The 21004-nt window shown below is 45.1% G+C and overlaps 1 protein-coding gene across 3 annotated transcripts in view; it reads right to left on the bottom strand.

Moving 5' to 3' along the window:
- PCYT1B (phosphate cytidylyltransferase 1B, choline) overlaps nt 1-21004 on the bottom strand; it is a 131078-nt gene that overhangs the window by 30994 nt on the left and 79080 nt on the right. For all 3 annotated transcript variants that reach the window (XM_055337370.1, XM_055337369.1, XM_055337368.1), the window contains exons 4-6: nt 15430-15581; nt 12670-12748; nt 1766-1908 (exon numbers count right to left, since the gene is read on the bottom strand). In XM_055337370.1, coding sequence (XP_055193345.1) covers nt 1766-1908; nt 12670-12748; nt 15430-15581 — 374 coding nt within the window. The remainder of the gene's footprint in view (nt 1-1765; nt 1909-12669; nt 12749-15429; nt 15582-21004) is intronic.

The following is a 21004-nucleotide window of genomic DNA, read 5'->3' on the forward strand; positions in this document are numbered from 1 at the left end:
CACAAAGTCATGCTACATTTCTCCTCACAGTGTAAAATAAAGTTTTTTCATCACTACATGGGACTAAAGTTCCTATCTCAGAATTTTTTGAGACACCTGAAATATTGCAAAACTGGGTCAGGGTTCCCTGATTTAGACCTTCCAAACTTTCCCGCAGCCTCAGGGTGGGGTGGGAGCTACACAGGTGCTGCCACTCAGCGATGTGTAACGTAGGAGTCTTCAGTATGGCTCTCAAGGGCAGCACGGGACAGAATGACTGGCAGCCGCGTAGCAGGAGGCTGCTGCCGCCTCCACCTGTCCTCTGCTTCAGGGACCTTGGCCAGGTCCCCTCTGAGCCCAGCTTTACTCATGTCTGAGTGGAGGGACTTGGACTGGACGACTGGCCCCTGTCAGGCTCTGGGATTCATCTACGTGCTTGTCCAGCACATGGGACTCTGTCTGTGAGTGGCAGCCAGCCTTGTTATCACAGAAGGGCACAGAGTGCATCCACGCCGACTACATGGTTCCGTGAGCTAAGTGGCTTATCGAAAGGCCATGAGAGGAGAACGAGCACTAACTTTTGGAAATGGTTTGACATGCTTGGACGGCTGACTGGATTCAATTTAAAAGAACAGACAGTTTAATTTATTGAAATAACCAGGGCTTTATTCTCTGTAAGATACCAAATAATCACTTTGATGGAATACTTTTCAGCTGCTTGTTCGGTGCCACTTGAACCCAACATTTTCTATTTTGTTCCCTGACTCGTGTGAAGCCACAGAGTCTAGACTCCCAATGCTCCCTGCCTGCTGAGGACAAATAACCACCACTGACTGACAACCCATCCTCGTCTAGAAGGTACCGATGATCGATTTGTGTAAGCTGCTGCATAGTTATGGCTGCACATAATTGTATGCATTGTGTTTTGCAGAAAGATCACTCTTTGAAAATAGAGTGTCTATTTTTGGAGGGGGGTTGAAATTCTATACAGATGAAGAGTTCCTGTTTTTATCTGCTTTGTCACCTCCTCGGAGTCCAGGCAAATATAGTTGTCCAGATGCACTAACATCACCTCTAGCAAGTGGACTGCCCTCTTAGCTTTGTAACAGCCTGCTTTGCTTGTTTTAAAGATTGTTTTAACAGTTGCTCTATTATTAAACTAACAGCAGCCCTGTGGGAACAATACGGCACAAATACAAAAGGAAGCCAAAGACTTTAGGCTTTATTTAAGCAGCTGTAATTTCTCTGGATAATAATAATAAAAAAAACTGCTGTTAAGGTTTCTAATGAGCATCTGTAAGGCCTTAATAAAAATTTAAAACTCATTTTCTCTGGTTTAGCTTTTCACTGCCTCTGCCTTCCTCCCTTCCTTCTCTTTGAGAGCAGAAGACAACGCTTGCCTCTCACAAGGGCAGATCTCCCAGATGCCCTTCAGTTGCGTCTGCGAACCCTAAAAAAGGGAGGCTGGAGCAAGAGGGAGGGAGATAGCCGCTGTCTAAAATGTGGAGCTCACTACCGTGGGCTTTGGTTTACTTATGTTAGCCCTTCGGACACTGGTTTCTCCATTTGTAAAATGGGGATAATACATCCCTGGGTCATCATGGGGACTGAAGTGAGACAATAAATACAAAATATCAAGAACACTGCGGGGCACTGGAATTTAAATTAAAACTTAAAAAAAAATGTGAGGCATGTAGCAAGTACTCAACAAATGGTGGCAGTGCTGGTGTGGGTGGTGGCTGTCCGCAGGTACGGGGTGATGTTGGAGGGGGGGTGGCACGCTTACATTTATAAAGCTGACATTTAGTTCCTTGGCCGTGTACCCTCTCTGGAGGTTGCGTCGGGCATAGACATCATAGTCACGGACGATTCTGGTGATGATGTCTGATGTTGAGATGCCTTCCGTTCTCTGCGTTGGAACAAACATTCCTGTTCAAACAGTGAAGAGGAGAGAGAGACGGAAAGTAAGGTGGGGTCAGCTGCCCCATGTTCTGTAATAGCTCTCCTCTCCAGGACAGAGTCGCAGCTCCTGGGGGCGCCAGCTGGCTGGCCTGGGCTCAGGTCTGTGCACCTGCTGCCGCCCACAGACGCCGCCCGCGCACCCCGGCCCCAGGCCGCGTCCTTCTCTTCTGCCCCGGCTCCCCCTTCCCTGCTCACACCAGCTGCGGCCTTCCTCCTCCTCCTGCGCCAGCCAGCTTCAAGCTCCTGCCTCTGCGGCCACTTTCCCACCAACCCCAGGCAGAAGCCACAACCTCCAGGATACAAATGTGTCTTCCCTTGACAAAGGCATTCTAAATATCCGTCTCCTTGTCAAGTGGCAACATTCTGAAAGTAGAGATTATGCCTCGGCTGTCATCCCCCGGCTCAGTGCCCATTTCTGGCACATGGAAGGTGCTCGATAAATGCAAAAAAAATGAGTAAGTGACTAGAGAGCAATCAGTGAGGCAGTGAATTGGGCAGGTTCCCTGCTTCCCCTAAGCAGGGGAACTATATTTTTCCTCAGTTGAATGTGCATCACATTTAACTGAGGAAAAGACGTAGGCGGTACCGTGTTGTCATCTCTGATTTGAAGACCTGCCCTTGGGATGCTGGATGATTTTGCCTCCCTCAGAACGGTCTACTTTGGATGGTGGTTGCACCACTCAGGACCCTTTCATCTAGAACATGTGGCACTGGGCAAAAATAAGCACGGTGGCTGCCAAGTTCTAGTAAATCTTCCTTAATGTGCTCAAAGATATATTTGGGTGCGCCAATACAGGGCTGTAAAGAGGTCCCGAAGGTTATCGAGGCAAGTATGTGGTTTAATTCTTACCCTTCTGTTGCCAAGTGAAACGACATGTTGGCAATCGAAGTATTTCTACCCAGTATGATTGTGGCCAGAGGGATCAGGGGTGGGGTGGCATGACCGATGGGGCCTGGGGACAAGGGTGCTGGGTTCTCAGTTTGGAGATTCAGGCCTCAGAAGGCAAGTTACTTAGCCTCAGTCTCCAAATGAGAAATGAGGCGTCCAGACAAGATGCCTTGGGGCTCATGTGTGCCATCTCTCTTTCCCTCATTCCCCATGTCCAGTCAATCTTCCAGGCACCAGTCTACCTCCCAAAAGGCTCCCCGATTCACCCACTTTTCTCTATCCTCTGTCTAAAGCAATCTAACAACATCTAGTTCAAGTATTCCAGCAAGAGCCTCAAAACCAGTCTCTGGCGATGTTGAGGTTTGTCCCCTCAATCCACTCTCCACATAGCAAGAGCCACAGGGTGGTCTTTCAAAATAGAAATCAGAGGGCTGCCTGGCATCTTTCATTGGCTTTCTGCTGTCCTCGGTATTCAGATCCAAACCTGTACCTTGGCTCCGCAGCAGCTTGCTTTACCCCTTCCCTGCACTCTCTCCAGTCTCATCTCTGACCCACTCCCCAGCCTCACTGCCTGAGCCAAGGCCCCTGGGCTACACCACTGAAGGGGGTCCCATTCTCATTGGATTTCCTGGAGCCTGCCTGAGCCCCACCACACTGGACTTCAGGGTCATGAGAGCCTCCCCTCCTTTTGCCACAAACATACTCTCTACCTGGCTAACTCTTGGTCATCCAATGGGTTTCCTCATAGAGATCTCTTAACCTCCAGACTGGCTCTTCTGGCTTCTTATTCCCTGCCATGGTCCACTGCTTTTTTCCTTCAAATATTCCAAGGTCTTTATAAAATCGCTTCTTCAGTAACTGCCTTCCCCACTTGACAAGAAGCTACATGAAGGAAGCATCTGCTCCAGTATCATTCCCCTCTATATTCTCAGCACCAGGTGCCAAGCAGGCACCATAAGAATATTTGCTGAATGACTGACAAGATGAGGACTGATGTCTAAGTGCCTTTCCAAATCCAGTTCTACTTCAATCATCCTTGATGAATGTTTTAGTCTTCTGGCTCCTGCTAGGATGGCCCTCTGAGCTCTCCCGTGAGATCATCTGCACATGCGTGGTATCAGCAGTAGGCTGGTGCCTCTGGTGTATGAGACAAAGCATCCAGTTTCAAATATTCTGTGGCTCAGAGCACAGAGTTGGCGTTTACTGCCAGGTGATAGAAAACGTCTATCACCTTTTGAGAATATGGACTCAAACACCAAAAACCAAATGGAAGGCAGAGGATGCACACATCCAAACACCTGTATATAAACAGCACCCAACTGACCCAGCTGTGCAGGGTGCTCTGGTGGGTGGGGAACCCTGAGTGGTCCCAAGCTGGGGGGCTGAGACGACATCCACCCCTTGGTGGGAACAGTGGGGAGCTTTCTGGTGAGCACTGTGTCCCATCTTTCAGCAGGCAGATACTTTTCCCATGCCCCTGCTGCCTGGTGAAATGCTAAGAAGATTCTTTAGCTACTAACAGATTTGACCAAGTCACTTAGGCATCGATGACATGAGCTCACCCCTTCTGTGAAGCCACAGAACAAGGTTTCCATGGCTGAGTAGCTGAAAGTTGGGGGTGGGGACAGACTTGCTTTGGCTGGTGGGGAGGTTGGTCTCTGAAATAAGCCAAGCCCTCTGCTGACATAATGAGGCACCCGGCTTCCTCCAAATCCTAATTAGTACTCTGCTAAAAATATTCAGTAATGAGCATGATCAGAGAACCTTTTTTATCATGCTTTTCCGAATTGCAGTGTTTGGTTATAGAGCTATTTTAAGAAGCAGCCAAGCACATGTTAATGAAGAAAACTTTCGACAGTAGTAGGGCAATACTAGCAGGATGATGAGGACTGTGGACCTGACAGTCTACCTCATTTACGCACCATCCTTTCATCCAGCTTTGCTGAAGGTTTTGACATGTAGCTCTGACAAGCAAAGCAGCGTGCTCTAAAGTTTAATTCATGCCCTTGCTATCTCTGGCTTCATTTAAAGTGACTTTTGACTTTCAAAATAGACCTGAATTAGAGTGCAAAAGCTAAAATTGGATGCTTAGGCCATTTCTGAGCATCTTTCTCTCACAGTGAATTCTCCAGCCTTCTCTGCCATCGTTCTCCCTTGGTGAGGAAGGAAATCAGCAGAGCAGATCAATGGACCAGTGCGGATGAAGAGTCACACCTAGTCTTATGCCTGTGCTCCCAGGACAAGTAGAACACCACCTGACTATTCGATTTGAAGATTGATTATATTAAAGATGGGCATAATCCCTGTCCCACTAAATGATTTGCTCATAATGAAGGGAATGTGGCATTAGTGACACTGGGTGACTTCCCAAGGCTAGGGCCAAAGAAGCCTTGAGGCTTTTGTCACGATTGCTAACTCTCCAAATGCTTCTTCCTAGGACGTACACTCTTATAACCCAGCCACCATGCTTTCAGAAGCCCATGCAACATGGAGAGGCCACAGGTAGGTGCTGCAGTGTCCACCCCAGCTGACCTCCCTGTTGACCACCACCATCTGGGACCTCTAGCTCAACTGGGGCTTCAGATGACTGCAGTCCCATCCAACAGCTGAGTACAACTGTTTGAGAGACCCCAAGCAAGAACCACCTAGCCAAGCCTTTGCTGAAATCCTGCCCTACACGAACAAAAACATGAACAAAATAAAGTGGCTCTTTTAAGCCAGTAACTGTGGGAGTAATTTGTTATGCAACAATAGGGTGCTGGATTGCTTTGAGTTAGAAAAATATTGGACCTGTTCCTATACCCTAAAATCAGGAAAGCAACTTTTTCTTAGCTCACTAGAGGCTACTCACCCAGAAATAAAACCACCACTGAATGCATGTTTTTATTCTACATACTCTACAAGGTAGCTGAGAAACTGTCACTCCAGGAAATGCTGATTCAGTTCACCCTGGGTGAACCAATACCTGGTCTAAATTCTTGCTACTCTAAGTGAGGTCTATGGACTTGCAGTATCTACCAACCCAGGAGCTTGTTAGAAATGTGGATCTACCCTGAAAAAAAAAAAAAAGAAATGTGGATCTTAGTCACCAGACCTAATGAACCCAAATCTGCATTTTAAAAGATGCTGTAGTTTGTCTCCTAAGGCAAAGAAAACAAAAGCAAAAATAAACTATTGGGACTACATCAAATTAAAAAGCTTCTGTGCAGCAAAGGTAACAACCAACAAAACAAAAAGAGAGACAACGTACTGAATGAGAGCAGGTATGTGCAAGTGACATACCCCATAAGGGGTTAGTATCCAAAATATATAAAGAATTTATACAGCTTAACACCAAAAAAACCCAAATAATCCAACTAAAAATGGGCAGAAGACATAGAGATGACCAACGGACAGACATGTGAAAAGATGCTCAACATCACTCATCATCAGGGAAATGCAAATCAAAACCACAATGAGATATCACCTCACACTTGTCAGAATAGCTAAAACTAAAACCTGAAGAAACAACAAGTGTTGGTGAGGATATGAAGAAAAAGGAATCCTCAGATACTGTTGGTAGGAATGCAAACTGGTACAGCTACTGTGAAAAAGACTATGGAGGTTCGTAATAGTACTACTGGGTGTTTACCCAAAGAATACAAAAACTCTAATTCAGAAAGATAGTTGCACTCCTATGTTTAATGCAGCATTATTTGCAATTAAGAGCAGCCCAAATATCCGTTGATAGATGAATGGAAAAAGATGTGGTATATATGGACAATGGAATATTAGCTATAAAGAAGAATGAAATCTTGCCATTTGTAACAACACAGATGGATCTAGAGGGTATAATGGCAAGTGAAGTAAGTCAAAGAAAGTTAAATACCCTATTTCATTCATTCATATGGGGAATTTAAGAAATAAAACAAATGAACAGAGAAAAAAAGACAAACCAAGAAATAGCTAGAGAACAATCAGTTACCAGAGGGGAGGTGGGGAGGGATGGGGGAAAGAGGTGAAGGGGATTAAGACTACACTTATGGGGGTACATGGGTGGCCCAGCTGGTTGAGCGTCTGCCTTTGGCTCAGGTCATGATCCCAGGGTCCTGGGATCGATCCCCACCTGGGGCTCCCTGCTCAGTGGGGAGTCTGCTTCTTCCTCTGCCCCTCCCCCTGCTCATGCTCTCTCACTATCTCTCTCAAATAAATAAATAACATCTTTTTTTAAAAAAATAAGAGTACACTTATGATGATGAGCACTAAGCAATGTACAGAAGTGTTGAATCACTACATTGTACACCTCAAACTAATATAACACTGTATGTTATCTGTACAGGAGGGGAGGGGAGGGGAGGGGAGGGCAAGAGAAGGGAAGGAAGATCCTGTAGGGATCTGTAGTCACATTTACGTTGGACAAGCACTGGTCTACACCAGGTCCTTCGTGGCAATTTTAGGGAAGGAGTAGCCGGCTCACAGCTCAGATTTTACAAAGACTTAAAAAGGTAACAATCACTCCATCCCATAACCCATTTCCATGTAACTGATTCATCAGCTACTTTCTCCCCTCCTACCCCTGCCATGTTTCTCAGCAGCCTTCCAAGTCTGAAAGTTTCCAAGTATGGAGTTTCCTTTCTTGGAACTCCTTACAAACAAGATGGGGATCTGAGAATGTCAGGCCTTCCATTCTTACCCAAGGCTCCTGACCGCTGCGGGAGGCCTTTCTGAGAACATGGTACTGACCTGACCATCCGCCCTGCTGGGGGTAGCATGGAACTTCCCCAGCTACTTTCTGTTGATTCAAACCAACAGAAACACCATCAAGGAGACTAAGTACATTATAGATAGCAGAATAACTTTCTGAAATATTATCCAATGTCGTTTTCATTTCCGGGGATGACATCTGTCCTGAGACATCCATCACCTCAGGGGAAAGTAACTGCAGCTGCAAATACAGGAGAGCACAGTCTGCTTCTGGCTTCTATAATGGGCTCTTTAGAAGGCTCATTTCAAAAAGAATGGTTATGAAAGGTAAGGCTTTCTCTTGAAAGAGCCACGTTTTGAGGACCACAAAAAGGATTTTCTAAATCCCAGAAGTGTCCCTTTAATTATGAAGAGCCAGAGGCCGAGTGGACTCAGAGTGTGGAATATTTTCCTATAAGCCCTGAAGTGGCAGCTTCCTGCTCTCCAGGTGGAAGACAAAGCCCTCTTTGCTTGGAGGGAGAACCCAGAGAGGGATGAGGAGGGGAAGATGAGAAGTGAGACAATGTGAGACAATGTGAGCCTGTCCCTTTTCTGGACTCAGAGTCCCAGGGGCAGGGACAGGTAAGAGATCCCATTAGCAAGCCCAGAGCAGAGAGGTGGAGGGGGTCCCTGGGAGGCTCACTTGGTTAAGTGTCTGACTCTTGATTTTGGCTCAGGTCATGATTTCAGGGTTGTAGGATCAAGCCCCACATCCAACAGAAACACCAACAGCATGCCCAGCATGGAACCTACTTAAGATTCTCTCTCTTAAAAAAACATGAGGGGGGTGGTGCAGAGCACAGGGGCTGGTACTCTGTTTACCTCCAGGACCGGACATGGATCCCCCGACAGCCCTCCAGTAGATTATGGAGGACGTTTTTAAAGTTCTCCGGGCCCCTCTGGAGGATCTCAGAAAACAGTAGGGATTTAAAATCAGCATGACTGAGGATCCCTGGGTGGCTCAGCAGTTTAGCACCTGCCTTTGGCCCAGGGTGTGATCCTGGAGTCACACATCAGGCTCCCTGCATGGAGCCTGCTTCTTCCTCTGCCTGTGTCTCTGTCTCTCTGTCTCTGTCTCTGTCTCTCTCTCCGTCTCTCATGAATGAATAAAATCTTTTGAAAATAAATAAAATAAAATAAATAAAATAAAATAAAACAGCATGACTGCTGGGTGGTACGCCTGTAGCACAGGCCATGGCAAGGACAGGCTAAAGGGGGAGGTGGCTGGGGAAGAGATGGAGGAGGTGATTGTCAGAAGGCTACAACAGGGGCCTGATGGCCACAGATGATGGCTGATCAGGTTTGATACCACACAGTGAAAGATCAGCAAAAACCAGTTCCCTTCCCAATGCTGGGCCAATACATAGGCCCCAGAAATGTATATCACGCCAGGAGAAAAGGGCCAAAAATTAACTCTACATAGTCTCAGTGCAAACCTAGAAGGGTCTGAATTACTGTAAAGGTCAAGCCTGTTTTTTTTCCTGTCACCTGTGGAAATGGCGACTTCCTAAGGAAGTTCAATACAGAAATGACTCCTGTCCTACTCAGGTGATCCTTCCCCCACAAGAGACCTGCTCATGGCACTTCCCTGATTCTCAATGGCATCTGGCTCCATGTGACATATAGAATTAAGTCTAAACTACCCCATCCTGTCAGACTCCATCTCTGCTCTCATCTCTACATACCCTATACTAGATGAACATTAATTTCCTCCAAATGCGCTGCACTTCTTCATGTATTCCCACCTTTGGACATGCCTCCTGGGCCTATAGTACATACCCCTCCAGAGGCTAATAATATTTTGATGTAATTACTTATGGTCTCTTTCAGCTCTCAACAGTGGCTGAGAGCTATGTCTTATTTATATTTGCATCCCATTTCCCACCCCAACAATTCCTAGCTTGTTGGACACCCTCAAGGAATTCCTGGGTTCACTAATGAGAGTCAAGACCACCCAAAGATGGAATGTCTGCCTTGGGAGGTAGGAGATGGGAGCTGTACAAGTACCAGTTCCACCAGGAAATGGCAGTGATGCCAAGGAGGGGCTAGAAGACTGGATTTGTGACCATAAGGAGCCCATCCTACCTCAAGAGTCTAAAAGTCCATAAGTACCGGGAAAAGGCTGCAGTGGCGGCAGGCTGAAGGTTAGGGATGGCAGGACCAACAGGGGTGGAGTTCCAGTGGTCCCTAGGAACAGGGGGAGATGGCTCTGGTGGGGGAGGCTCAAGTATAATGGGTATATTAGACTTCTTGAAATCTCTCAATAAAGCAGATGGTAACTCACAAGACTAGAGTGTCCATACATGCCAGATAATGGTGTAATTTATGGAAGAAGGTATGTGTGGATATATCTACAGTGCCTACAGAAGAGATATATGACAGAAAGCAAAATAGAAGAAAATAAACCAAGCCATTAAAAATCTACTTTGATGCCTACCTTTGGCCAAAATACCAATTTCAGCCCATCCTTTCCTCAAACTCTTCCTTACTCCAAGATTCTCAGGTAGCAACAGACTTATGGGCGGTATATGGAATGAAGATGATGAAGGAAAGTGGATGGAGAACCTAAGTAATTTAGGCTACTATACTGCCTCCCTCTATCTTAGTCATCTCCATTTTTAGGGTCAGAAAAACCACATGATGCTATAAGAGAATAGAAGAAATTACCTTCACCCCATCTGTCCTTTTTAAATAATCCAAATGGGTAGAATCTGGGGAGACTGGGTATTTAAAAAATCCTAGCAATGACTATTTTAATTCTTAGGTGATTACTGGAAACTCTGTGACACTGACTAAAAACCTCAGCTCAGGAAAATAACAAATGTTGGGTAGTGTATAGCTGAGACTATTATTCCGTTATACATCCACCCCAAAAAGCAACTATAATTTGTGATTTATATTCTCTTCCCTTTTGTAAGATAGAGTGAGAAAAAATACAAATTCCCAGATAGAATTTTAAAGATCTTTTATTAAGATCACATTGTTTGTGAAACAAGTCAAATGGGAAACCCTTCCATCTTTTCCTGAGATTTTTTGGAGGTTATGGTGGTTTGGAATAAATTAACACATGTAGTCAGCATCTCCCATTAATAAAGGGGTGAAGGGCTCAGTGGCCGTGATACCAACGGAAAGCAAATAGATCAGATGCCAAGGTTGATATAATTATCCCCCAAACCACTCTTTAATCTAAGTAATTTGAAATTTGGAGCATAAGACAGAGTGCGTACCCAAACTATCTAGGTAAATGGCTCTACTTCCTGCGTAGTGGGAAGAGCCCTTGCAGACAGAAGATCTCCATCTCAAGCCAACTCCCGTCATACTCCTTCAAAGGCACCTGCTTGCTTCGCCAGCACTGAATGAGAGCTGCTAACGTACCAGGGCCTATGCTGGGGATGTGAGGATGGACAAGACATGGCATAGATCATGGCACCTCATTCTAGCTAGGGACAGTCTCTCTCTCTCTCTCTCTCTCTCTCTCTCTCTCTCTCTCTCTCACACACACACACACACACACACACAGATGCCATCAGAAGGGAGCTGAAAAGGAGGTCCATTTGCAAAGAATATCTGAGTAGGGAGGGTGTGGAGGGCTAATGATGCTGAATTATGCCTCAGGGAGAGAGGGTATGTAAGGGCTGGCTCCTCAATGGGCCTCAGAGGAAAGGCAGCCAAGCCCAGAGAAGAGGTAAGTGGGGGTATGTCTGGGCACCAGGATGGACTCCATGTGCTGGAATTTAGGGCCTGAACAAGGCGGTGCAGAGCCCAGGCTCACAAGGTGGAGAGGCTGCGCAGGGCCAAGGGGCAGAGACCCCACGACAAAACCCGGGAGTGGTGAGAGAGACTGCAGAGAAAGAGAAGGTCCCAGAAGTGTCCCAGGAGCACCTATGAGAGGAGAGTGGTCCACAGGGTCATTATGTGCAGAGGAGGCCAGCAAAGAGGCCACTGGCTGTGCTGGTCCGCAGGTTATCAGAGCACCAAGGGGAGGACGGGGCAAAAGTCAGAGCGCAGGCTGCTGAGGGACGGCGGGGATGGATGCCCGGCAAGGGACACCCGAAGGAGGATGTGACTGGAGTGGGGGAGCAGAGGAAGGATTTTTTTTTTGTTTGGTTTGTTCTGGTAGACTTTCAAACAATAGTAAGCTGAGAAGAAACTGCTAGATAGTGGGAACCCTGCACAAAGAGGAAGAACAAAGGCAACGGGCTCCAGGGAAGGGTTGAGGGGGGTCCGGGTAAAGACGTCAGCCTGGCCCAGAAAGCCCAGGGGGTGAGGAGTTAGGGCAGGAAGCAGAAGAGGGGGAGGCAAATGTTCTCAAGGAACATTGAGAATCCCATCAAGGCTGGCAACCACAGATCTGTTTCAATGCCCGACGGTGACTTCCCTTAAGTGCTCAGCAACAAATAGGAACAGAACTTAACAAAGGGATTGACCCCAGGGAGTGTGCGATGGAAGGAAACCCGGTAACTCCCTGGGGCAGCCTAGTGTCTGACCCTCAAAGAAATGCTTAGTGACACCTGGAACAACTTCCAAAGCTCAGGCCCCATGTCTGCCCTCTACGACAGTGCTTAACAGTTTGGGGAAGGAAAGACTTTACCTGCATTCCCAAATATTTACCTATCCTTTTTTTGCCTCTGCATGTGGTACCTGAGGATATTACTATCATGTGACAGGATGACAGATGGCAGGACTGACTTTGGAGACAAGGAGTCCAGATCGTTAATTACCCAGTTATCTGACTTCTGGAAGGAACTTCCTTGGAAGTATAAAATAATTTCATTCTGAGGACCTGAACGTGAATGAGGAAAATGAGTGCCCTTTAAATAATAGGGTCCTAGGATTTTAGTGTGATGAGCCCTAAAATTGAGCCACAAACTAGAAGGTGGTGTAGCAGTGGTACACCAAAGAGGACTTTGGTGCTCAAGTTACTTCTATAAACACCTAAATGCTGTCTATCCTATGACTGAGCCTGAGCACATTATCAACAGAAGCTTGTAAAGGCTACTTGGCAGACACATGAAGTTCCAGTGCCTTCCATGTTTATGCTACCAGACTAGGGCAGGTGTCTCTTATCCAACCTGATGGTCACCATGCAGTGGACAGGTGGGCATGGGGGGACTCACCTGCTTCCTTTATATGCTTGTAAACATCATCAGAGCCTGCAGAAGAGTAGGGAATGTCATCATGCGCCACAAAGTCAATCTGTTGGAGGGAGAGAAGAGTGATGTCACCCCGGGGATGGATGAGCATGCCTGAGATGTGCAAATGCCTTCTTAAACAAAGCAGTCACAATAAAGCAGTTGAAATAAGCAGTTTATAATGCGCATCTGAATCCTTGGCTGAAAGGTACTGCCAACCGTCTCTATTTCCAGAGATAAAAGGGAACTAGATTGGTTGGTCTCCTTCACTGGTCCCTTTCTCTTTCCTCTGACAGTGGGCTTTCTAGGCCTTCTGTCCTTCTCCCTTTAAACTTTCTCCTTCGAGACTTCATCCATCCTTCAGATTTCAATCACCCCTGCTACAATGAGGAAGCCAAATCTCCATTTCCTGTCCCATCAACGGCAACAAGCCCTCACACTTAAGCCATGATTTATGTGGTGGAAACAAATTCACACCTTTCTTCTTATTTGATTTCTCGTCTAACCACGTTTGTAGGCAGGTGGGGCCCATACAACTGTTACTGTTGGGACAGAAGGCTGCTGAATCTAGAAGCTTGTCAGATTTGCCCCAAGTCACCCTTTCCTTTGTTTGCCACCCCTTGATGTCACTTTAAAATCAACCTATTTGAGGGGCACCTGGATGGCTCAGTTGGTGAAGCATCTGCCTTCGGCTAGAGTCAGATCCCAGGGTCCTGGGACGGAGCCCTTCCCCTGCCCTTACCCCTGCTTATGCTTGCTCTCTCTCTCTCTAATAAATCAATAACATCTTTTAAAAAATAAAAACAAAATCAACCTGTTTGAAATTTAATTCCACCTGAGAACTGGTGTCCCCGCCCAGCGGCACCTCCACTTTTCCATGGTATCTAGGCTCCAAACACCTTAGAATTGGCCTTCTTGCCCTACTTCCTCCCGTTTCCACAGCACAAAGGCCGCAATGCCCACTGGGGTGTGCGCAGGCATGTGAATGCACCTGCTCTCATACGTGCCCATCATGGCCTCTCCGTGGCTGCTACACCACATCCAGGGCCCTCCCACCTAGACTACTGACACCAACTTGTACCTGACCCTCCTCACAGCTGGCTGTCTCCTTTCCAAGCCATCCTCCTGTCATGTGGGGGACAGGTCCTTCTTAAAAGATTTTCTTTGTGTCATCCTTCCTCCTGCTGATCTTCACTGGCTCCCTATTTCTTACTCCATCAAATAAAAACTTGCTGCCTGGCTTTTGAAGCCCTTTGTACCAAGGCTTCCCTCCACCTCAAGGGCGGCAGTTTACAGTAGCAGTTGGATCTGCCTGCACCACCGCTTATTAGCTCTATAACTCCTAGATTGGCGGTAAGAATGACATTAGTATTTCTGAATATTGGAACTTGTGACATTCTGAGGTGGATCGCTCTTGGTGGGGGTGTCCTGTAGTAGGCTTAGCAGCACCCCTGGCCTTTACCTGCTAGATGCCAGTAGCACCCCTCTAGCTGTGACAACCAAAAGTGTTTCAAGACACTGCCAAATGTCCCTTGAAGGCAAATTCAAGCCCATTTGAGAATCACTGGATTGAATGATATAATGATGCGAAGGTGCTAAAAATGATAACTAGTACACAGTAAGCACTCAATAAATGTTATTATTAAATTCATTTTTAATAGTTCCTCCTCCTCTCCAATATATAACAACAACAGCGACAACAAAGTCTCAGAGTAGCCATGAGATTGAATGTGATTCATGGGGGGTAGGAGGGCAAAGCCCTCAGCACAGTGCCTGGCACATGGTGAATAACAAATGGTGGCCATGGATGCCATCATTGGTATCCCCATCATGCCTGGCACAAGATGAATATACAATAAATGCTTAGTAAAAATGTGTTAGTGATTGCTGGAAGTAAATCATATTGTAGTTTCTCCTTTTGCTTTTTATTCTTGCTGGGAAATTATCTCCTCTGCTATTACCCATGCACATTTATCAGTGTTCTCTCTTCTCTTCTCCAACAGGAATTTAAAAATAGACAAGAAAACTCTTAGAACAGCTTCATCTTGGGTTTTTTTTTTTTTTTTTGGTACGGCTTATAAAAGGAAAGAATAGCTCCTAATGTGGGACTGGTAGGGAGATACAAAGCACATAATTTCATGCAGATCAAAAGAATTTCTCATGTTTTCAACTAATAAAAATCTTGTATCAGTAGGAGTCTCAGTGTCACAAAATCATAGCTTTAAAGTTCTTTCCTTAAAGGCTGACCTGTGCCTTTTGAGATACAATGCGTGTTCCTTTGTGCCAGGAAAAGATGCCTGTGAATATACAAGCATCAATAATGATGATGGTGGTGATAATGACGATGACATTTTGGAGCTCTGGCTATGGGCCAGCTAGTGTTCAAAGGGTTTTACTTACATGATCTCATTATATTCTCAAAACAGCCCCATGGGGAAAGTACCGACATCACCCAGGTTTACAGCTCAGGTAAATGAGTTCAATACCGTACTCAAGGTCCCACAGTTAGGAAAGGGGAGAGGCCACACTTGGACGTGGGTGGTCTAGCTCTAGCACCCATTGTGAGGCAATGAGAGGCTATTGGTCCCCGGGCCTGGGCAGAAGACAGGTGCTTGATCAAGTGACACCACATGACACTTCCTGAAGTTACTTCTTGTAGAAAGTGGAAGTTTCTGGGCTTTCTGCATATAGACTGCAGAACCAGACTCTAGTACTGCTATTTAGAGAACATGCAAGAATAAGTACCTTGTGTTTTTCCAGAAACTCTGGAGTGAGTGTCCATGGAGCATCTCTAATGACTTCATCCACATAGCGACAGTGTCTGAGAGCTTCATATCTCTCTGCTTCGTTCATCACGGTGAAACCTTTGAATTTGTGGGTAAGGTCATCACTGCAAACTGAAACAGACGTATGCATTAAAGGCTGCTACGTGGCTCAGGCCCTGCTTGTGGCCATCCTAGTACATAAAGGGCTTGTTCAGCAAAACAAGTGGACTCAGCCTTACTTGGTACATGATGCAATCAAACTTTTTTTTTTTTTTACAGGAACCAAGCATCAGGGAAGCAAGGCAAGCTGAAATTCAGCAGCAATTGAGAATTCCATTTTAGTGCTAATTTTGACTTCATTCTCTGCTGCAACTTTTATCAAAATTATTCTCCACACTACCTAATGGGACTTCTGTGTCTTTTATTTTCCTATGCTACCCTTCAGTAAAAATTACTATTCAGGAAAAAAATGGCCAAATGAACAGAGAGGGAAGAGAGAAAAAAAGGAAGAGGCCTGAATTTTAGAAGGTTTCAACTATCATTTCCAATTCCCTTGCTAGATCATTGTACTTAGTAACACAAGTGTGATTCCTTTGCACGCATGTGTGCACATACACACACACACACCCACACACACACACTTCTGTTCCATGGATTGAGGTCCAGTCACTACACATCAGGCCACACAATCAAGAGAAAGAAGTCATAAAATAGAAGATCTGATTTAGCAGAACTCATCTTGTAACATTTCTTATCCTTTCTAGATCTCAGGTTTCTGAATCTCCAAATGGGAGTTAGTATCATCCACTATCAACCTTAGAAAGGATTTTTTGAGGATTTACATAAAAGTGCTTTGAAATAGACTGAACGAGAAATATCATCTGTTATTCTATCCAGAATGCCTTTTTTTTTCCATTGGGAAAGGCAGCTTTCCTACGTGTCAGGAAGAAATGTCACTGTGGGTCCCATTTACCAAAATCCTGTTGAAGGTCCCGCTACAGCCAAACTACCCTGACTGCTGCTCCTTAAGAAGTTTTATGTACACACGACAAATTTACAAAATTTAAGTGTTCAATATAGATTTTAAAAACAAAAATACAATTATTTTCTCGGAACTCAAGGGTGACCCACATCCAGAACCAAATCTAGCCACGGAGTAGGTGCAGCCCACAGCCACAGGCAGTGTCCCCGCCAACCTCCCGGGGCAGCCCTCATATCTCCACCTCCAAGCCCCATGTAGACCTGCCGCCTCTGCCCTCAGAGTGAGCCCTGAAGCTCACCAGCACCCCACCTTCTCTCCCCTGTTACCGTGGCAGCCTCCCAACTAGTCTCTTTATCCAGCCTTGCCCACCCATGGCAGCCTCTTCCTGTTGGCCAGAATCATCCCCTTAAAACCTGTCTGGTGGTCATTCTGGGGTTCAGAACCCTTACCCGTCTCCCCCAGAGTAAAAGCGAAACACTTCCAGCTGCCTACAGGCAACCACGACACCCACACCTCAGCCCATTCCTGGCCCCTTGGACCGTGGCTCCTCTTGCATCCCAGGCCCTGGCCTCCATGCTGTGTCCTGTGTCCCGAAGCCACCAAGAACGCTCCTGCTCAGGTCAGGACAGGGCATTCCTGTTCCCCAAACCTGGAACACTTGTGCTCCAAAAATCCAGAGAGCTCGTTCCCTCCCCTCCCTTGAGGCTTCCCAGCTTCCTACTGAAGTTGCCATTTGCCCTCCACCCCTCCCTGGCGGTTGCCGTCCCTTATCCCTCTTGCCATGGCACTCCTCATCATGTAATTGTCTTATTTAATTTTACTGTCAATGTTCTTCTACTAAAATATATGCTCTCTGAAGACAGTGACTTGTGCTTCATTTACTGATGGCCCATAGCGGGCTCTTAACAATTATTTGTTGAATGAATTAATGGTGCCTGAAACATACAGATGTTCAGTTAATGTTGACTATGATTTAAAATAATATTTACCCGCAGGCACATTTCAACAACATATAATTAAGAGACTAGTATGTCTCTAGGTACGCATGTGTATGCCTATACATCTTCTACATATACTTTTTTTTTCAATTCCTACATATACTTTCTGAGATGTTATATAGACCTATACAAGAGCGAATAAAGAAAACATTTAGTGGTTTATGTTACCCAAACACCATCAACCATGTGGCTGGTTCAAAAAGTTTAATGAGCATCAGAGTCATCTAAGAAGCTTGCTAAATAGAAAGATGCCTGGGTATCACTCCCCAAGATTTTGATTCAGTGGGTGCTATAGTCTGAATGTGCCCCCCCAATTCATTTGTTAAAATCTTAACCCCAATGGGACACCTAATGGCTCAGTGGTTAAGTGTCTGTCTTCAGGGCAGGATCCTGGAGTCCTACTCGGGCTCCCTGCATGGAGCCTGCTTCTCCCTCTGCCTGTGTCTCTGCCTCTCTCTGTGTTTCTCATGAATAAATAAATAAAAGTCTTTTTAAAAAATCTTAACTCCCAAGGGTAACGGTATTTAGGAAGTAGGGCCTTTGGGAGGTGCTTAGGTCTTAAGGTTAGAACCCTTATTAATGGGATTAGTGCCTCATAAGAGAGCCTCCACAGAACTCCCTAGCACCCTCCACCATGTGAGAAAACAGCAAGAAGGGAACGACTATGCATCCAGAAGAGGACCCTCACCAGCAGGACACCACGTTAGTGCCTTATCTTGAAATTTCCAGCCTTCCAAACTGTGAGAAATAAACTTCTGCTGTTTTTAAGCCAGCCAGTCTGTGGTATCTTGTTGTAGCAGACCAAATGAATTAAGACAGTGAATCTGGAGTAGGGCCTAGGCAGCTCTATTTTTGACAAGCTTCAGGGAGAATTCTGATATATACAACATTCAAAAGCCCCTGAAGCATGCTATGAACATCTTGAGTGAAGAGCCCAGCCTGTTTCTGAGTCATCCATCACTCTAGCACAGTGGGTGGTGGGGGGCAGGTAGTAGGGCCATGATGACTAGGTTATGTACTGATTCTCTGACTGCATTGGCTTTTGACTCCATAAATAGGATTATTTATGGGTCAAGATATGCAATTTTAAAATTGATCTAAGACTTTTTAAATGTTCTGTTAAGACTTTATTAAGATACTACCTCAAGATTCATACTGAGCAGAAATAGATTTCAGATACATTGATTTTCTATTTTAAACAACACAAAACTAGGCTAGCCATATCCTTTCCCCTTCTGAACCTGCACCTGAGCAATTTGGTGTAACTTCTAGGTGACCGAAATAATGGCCTCCTGACAGAGCATAAAGAAAACAAACATCCTGTTTATGCCAATCTGGGGTCCTATTTTCATATCCCAGGAGTGACCTCAAGAAACAGCTGAACATGCCGACCGGTTATTGTCTAAACATTAATTACGCCCAAAGCAGCACTGTTGTTCTTGAGTCTTGGCAAATGCACTCTGACAACCAGATGGGGAACTCTGAGCGATGGTGTTCCATGGATGAGTTCACTGAGTTATCTGGGAGCTCAAACTGTAGCTAACCTATCCTGGCAGCTCACTATGTTCAAAATGAAATACTACCAGTACTCAGCAGGAGAGAAAATGGAATATAAGGGATGAACTTTGGAACCAAACAGACTTGGGTTCTAATCCCCACTCAGCTACTAAAGACTGGGGAAATTACTCAAAGTCTTTTAAGATTCAGTCATCTGTCTTTAAAACATGTTGCAAAATTTTGATAATCAAATTGATCATCTGAGGAGAGAGTAATGCTCACTAACATTTGCCATTTGTTAATAGTAGTGTAAAACTATCACTGGGGATATTCTTTGTGTTGTGGGCTGTCTTTTCCCTGCCCCCATGCTAAGCAGGTGCCCAGCCTCTTGATACAAATTCCCCCACAGAAGCCGTACACAACCTGCCTTCCTGGCTGCTATTTTCTCCAAGCCAAAACCCACTAGAAGAATTCTATAAGGAAAAAGAGAGAAAACTCCTCCAAATGAGGAAGAGGCCAAAGGTCTGAGGATCCCATTAGCAGCAGGGCCAGTGGCAGAGCCTCGAGGACTGATGACATGGAACCCTGGGCACTGGGGTTCCATGTGAGCATAGACTGCAGGTGCCTCACTTCGCACAGGCTCAGTGGTGCTGGGATCAAGACTGGAAACCCCTCTTATTTCCGTCAATGATTTGGAAATCTTGTCTGACTCTGTGGAGGTGAAGACTCAGTTTCCCATCAGTCAGGCAAAATGGAGTCCTAGCAGAATATTTAATACTAGAGAGCATAAACCCAAGTTTATGGGGTAATATTTATGCCTACTATAGAAGTTGTATTACATTTATTGTAGTTATTTTTTATTCCCCTCTGAAGAGTCGGAAGTAGGTATTTAGTGACTCATGGCCTTAAAAAAGATTTTAGGGGAAAAAATCTGATATAAATGTTAACTTATTGACTTGTTTTTAAGTGATATTAAGTTTTTATATTATTATTTTTTTAAGTTTTTATTCAAATTTCAGTTAGTTCACATGCAGCGCAATATCAGTTTTAGGTGTACAATATAGTGATTCCACTCTTTCATGTATCACCAGGTGCTCATCACAAGTGGCCTCCTTAATCCCCTTCACCTGTTTCCCCCATCCCCCCCACCATCCACCTCCCCTCTGGCAACCAGCAGTGCATTCTCTAGAGTTAAGAGTCTGTTTTTGGTTTGTCTCTTCCCCCACCTTTGCTCAATTGTTTGTTTCTTAAATTCCACATATTAGTGAGATCATATGGTATTTGTCTTTCACTGACTCATTTCATTAGCATAATACTCTCTAGCTCCATCCATGTCATTGCAAATGGCAAGATTTCATTCTTCTTCTGGCTAATATTCCATTGTGTGTATATATACACCATATCTTCTTTATCCATTCATCAGTTGATGGACACTTGGGCTGTTTCCATAATTTGGCTATTGTAGATCATGCTGCTATAAACATTGGGGTGCGTGTGTTCCTTTGAATTAGTATTTTTGGACCCTTTGAGTAAAAACCTAGTAGTGCAATTGCTGGATCATAGGATAGTTGTATTTTTAACTTTCTGAGGAAACTCCATACTGTTTTTCAGAGTGGCTGCACCAGTTTACACTCCCACCAACAGTGTAAGAGGCTTCCCCTTTCTCCACATCCTCGCCAATACCTGTTGTTTCTTGTCAAATGACATTAGCTTTTAAATTAAAAAGAAAGAAAAAAGGGTTTTACAATTGGTAGTTTCAATTCACTAAAATAATGCCAACGAGGTAAGCTTACATAATTGAGTTTTTAAATTATTACTGGTCATAATGCTTAAAAACTAGAAATGCAGATACTATAATTAGAGTACAAAACCATGGCATTTTGTGTCGGTTTTTGCCCAAGGCAGAGAAGCAGACCATAGTACTTCCACTTATCACAGTTTCTGGTCTTTGAATCAATTATTTCTACCAAATACCAAGTATTATGCCAAGCACATTTCTGTGCACTTGCCCTGACCAGAGTGGTTTCATGAGTGAAGCCCTTGCTCACCCAAGGAAACTCCTACAGCAAACCTACCTG

This window comes from Nyctereutes procyonoides, unplaced genomic scaffold, assembly GCF_905146905.1.
Source record: "Nyctereutes procyonoides isolate TBG_1078 unplaced genomic scaffold, NYPRO_anot_genome, whole genome shotgun sequence".
Lineage (NCBI taxonomy): Eukaryota > Metazoa > Chordata > Mammalia > Carnivora > Canidae > Nyctereutes > Nyctereutes procyonoides.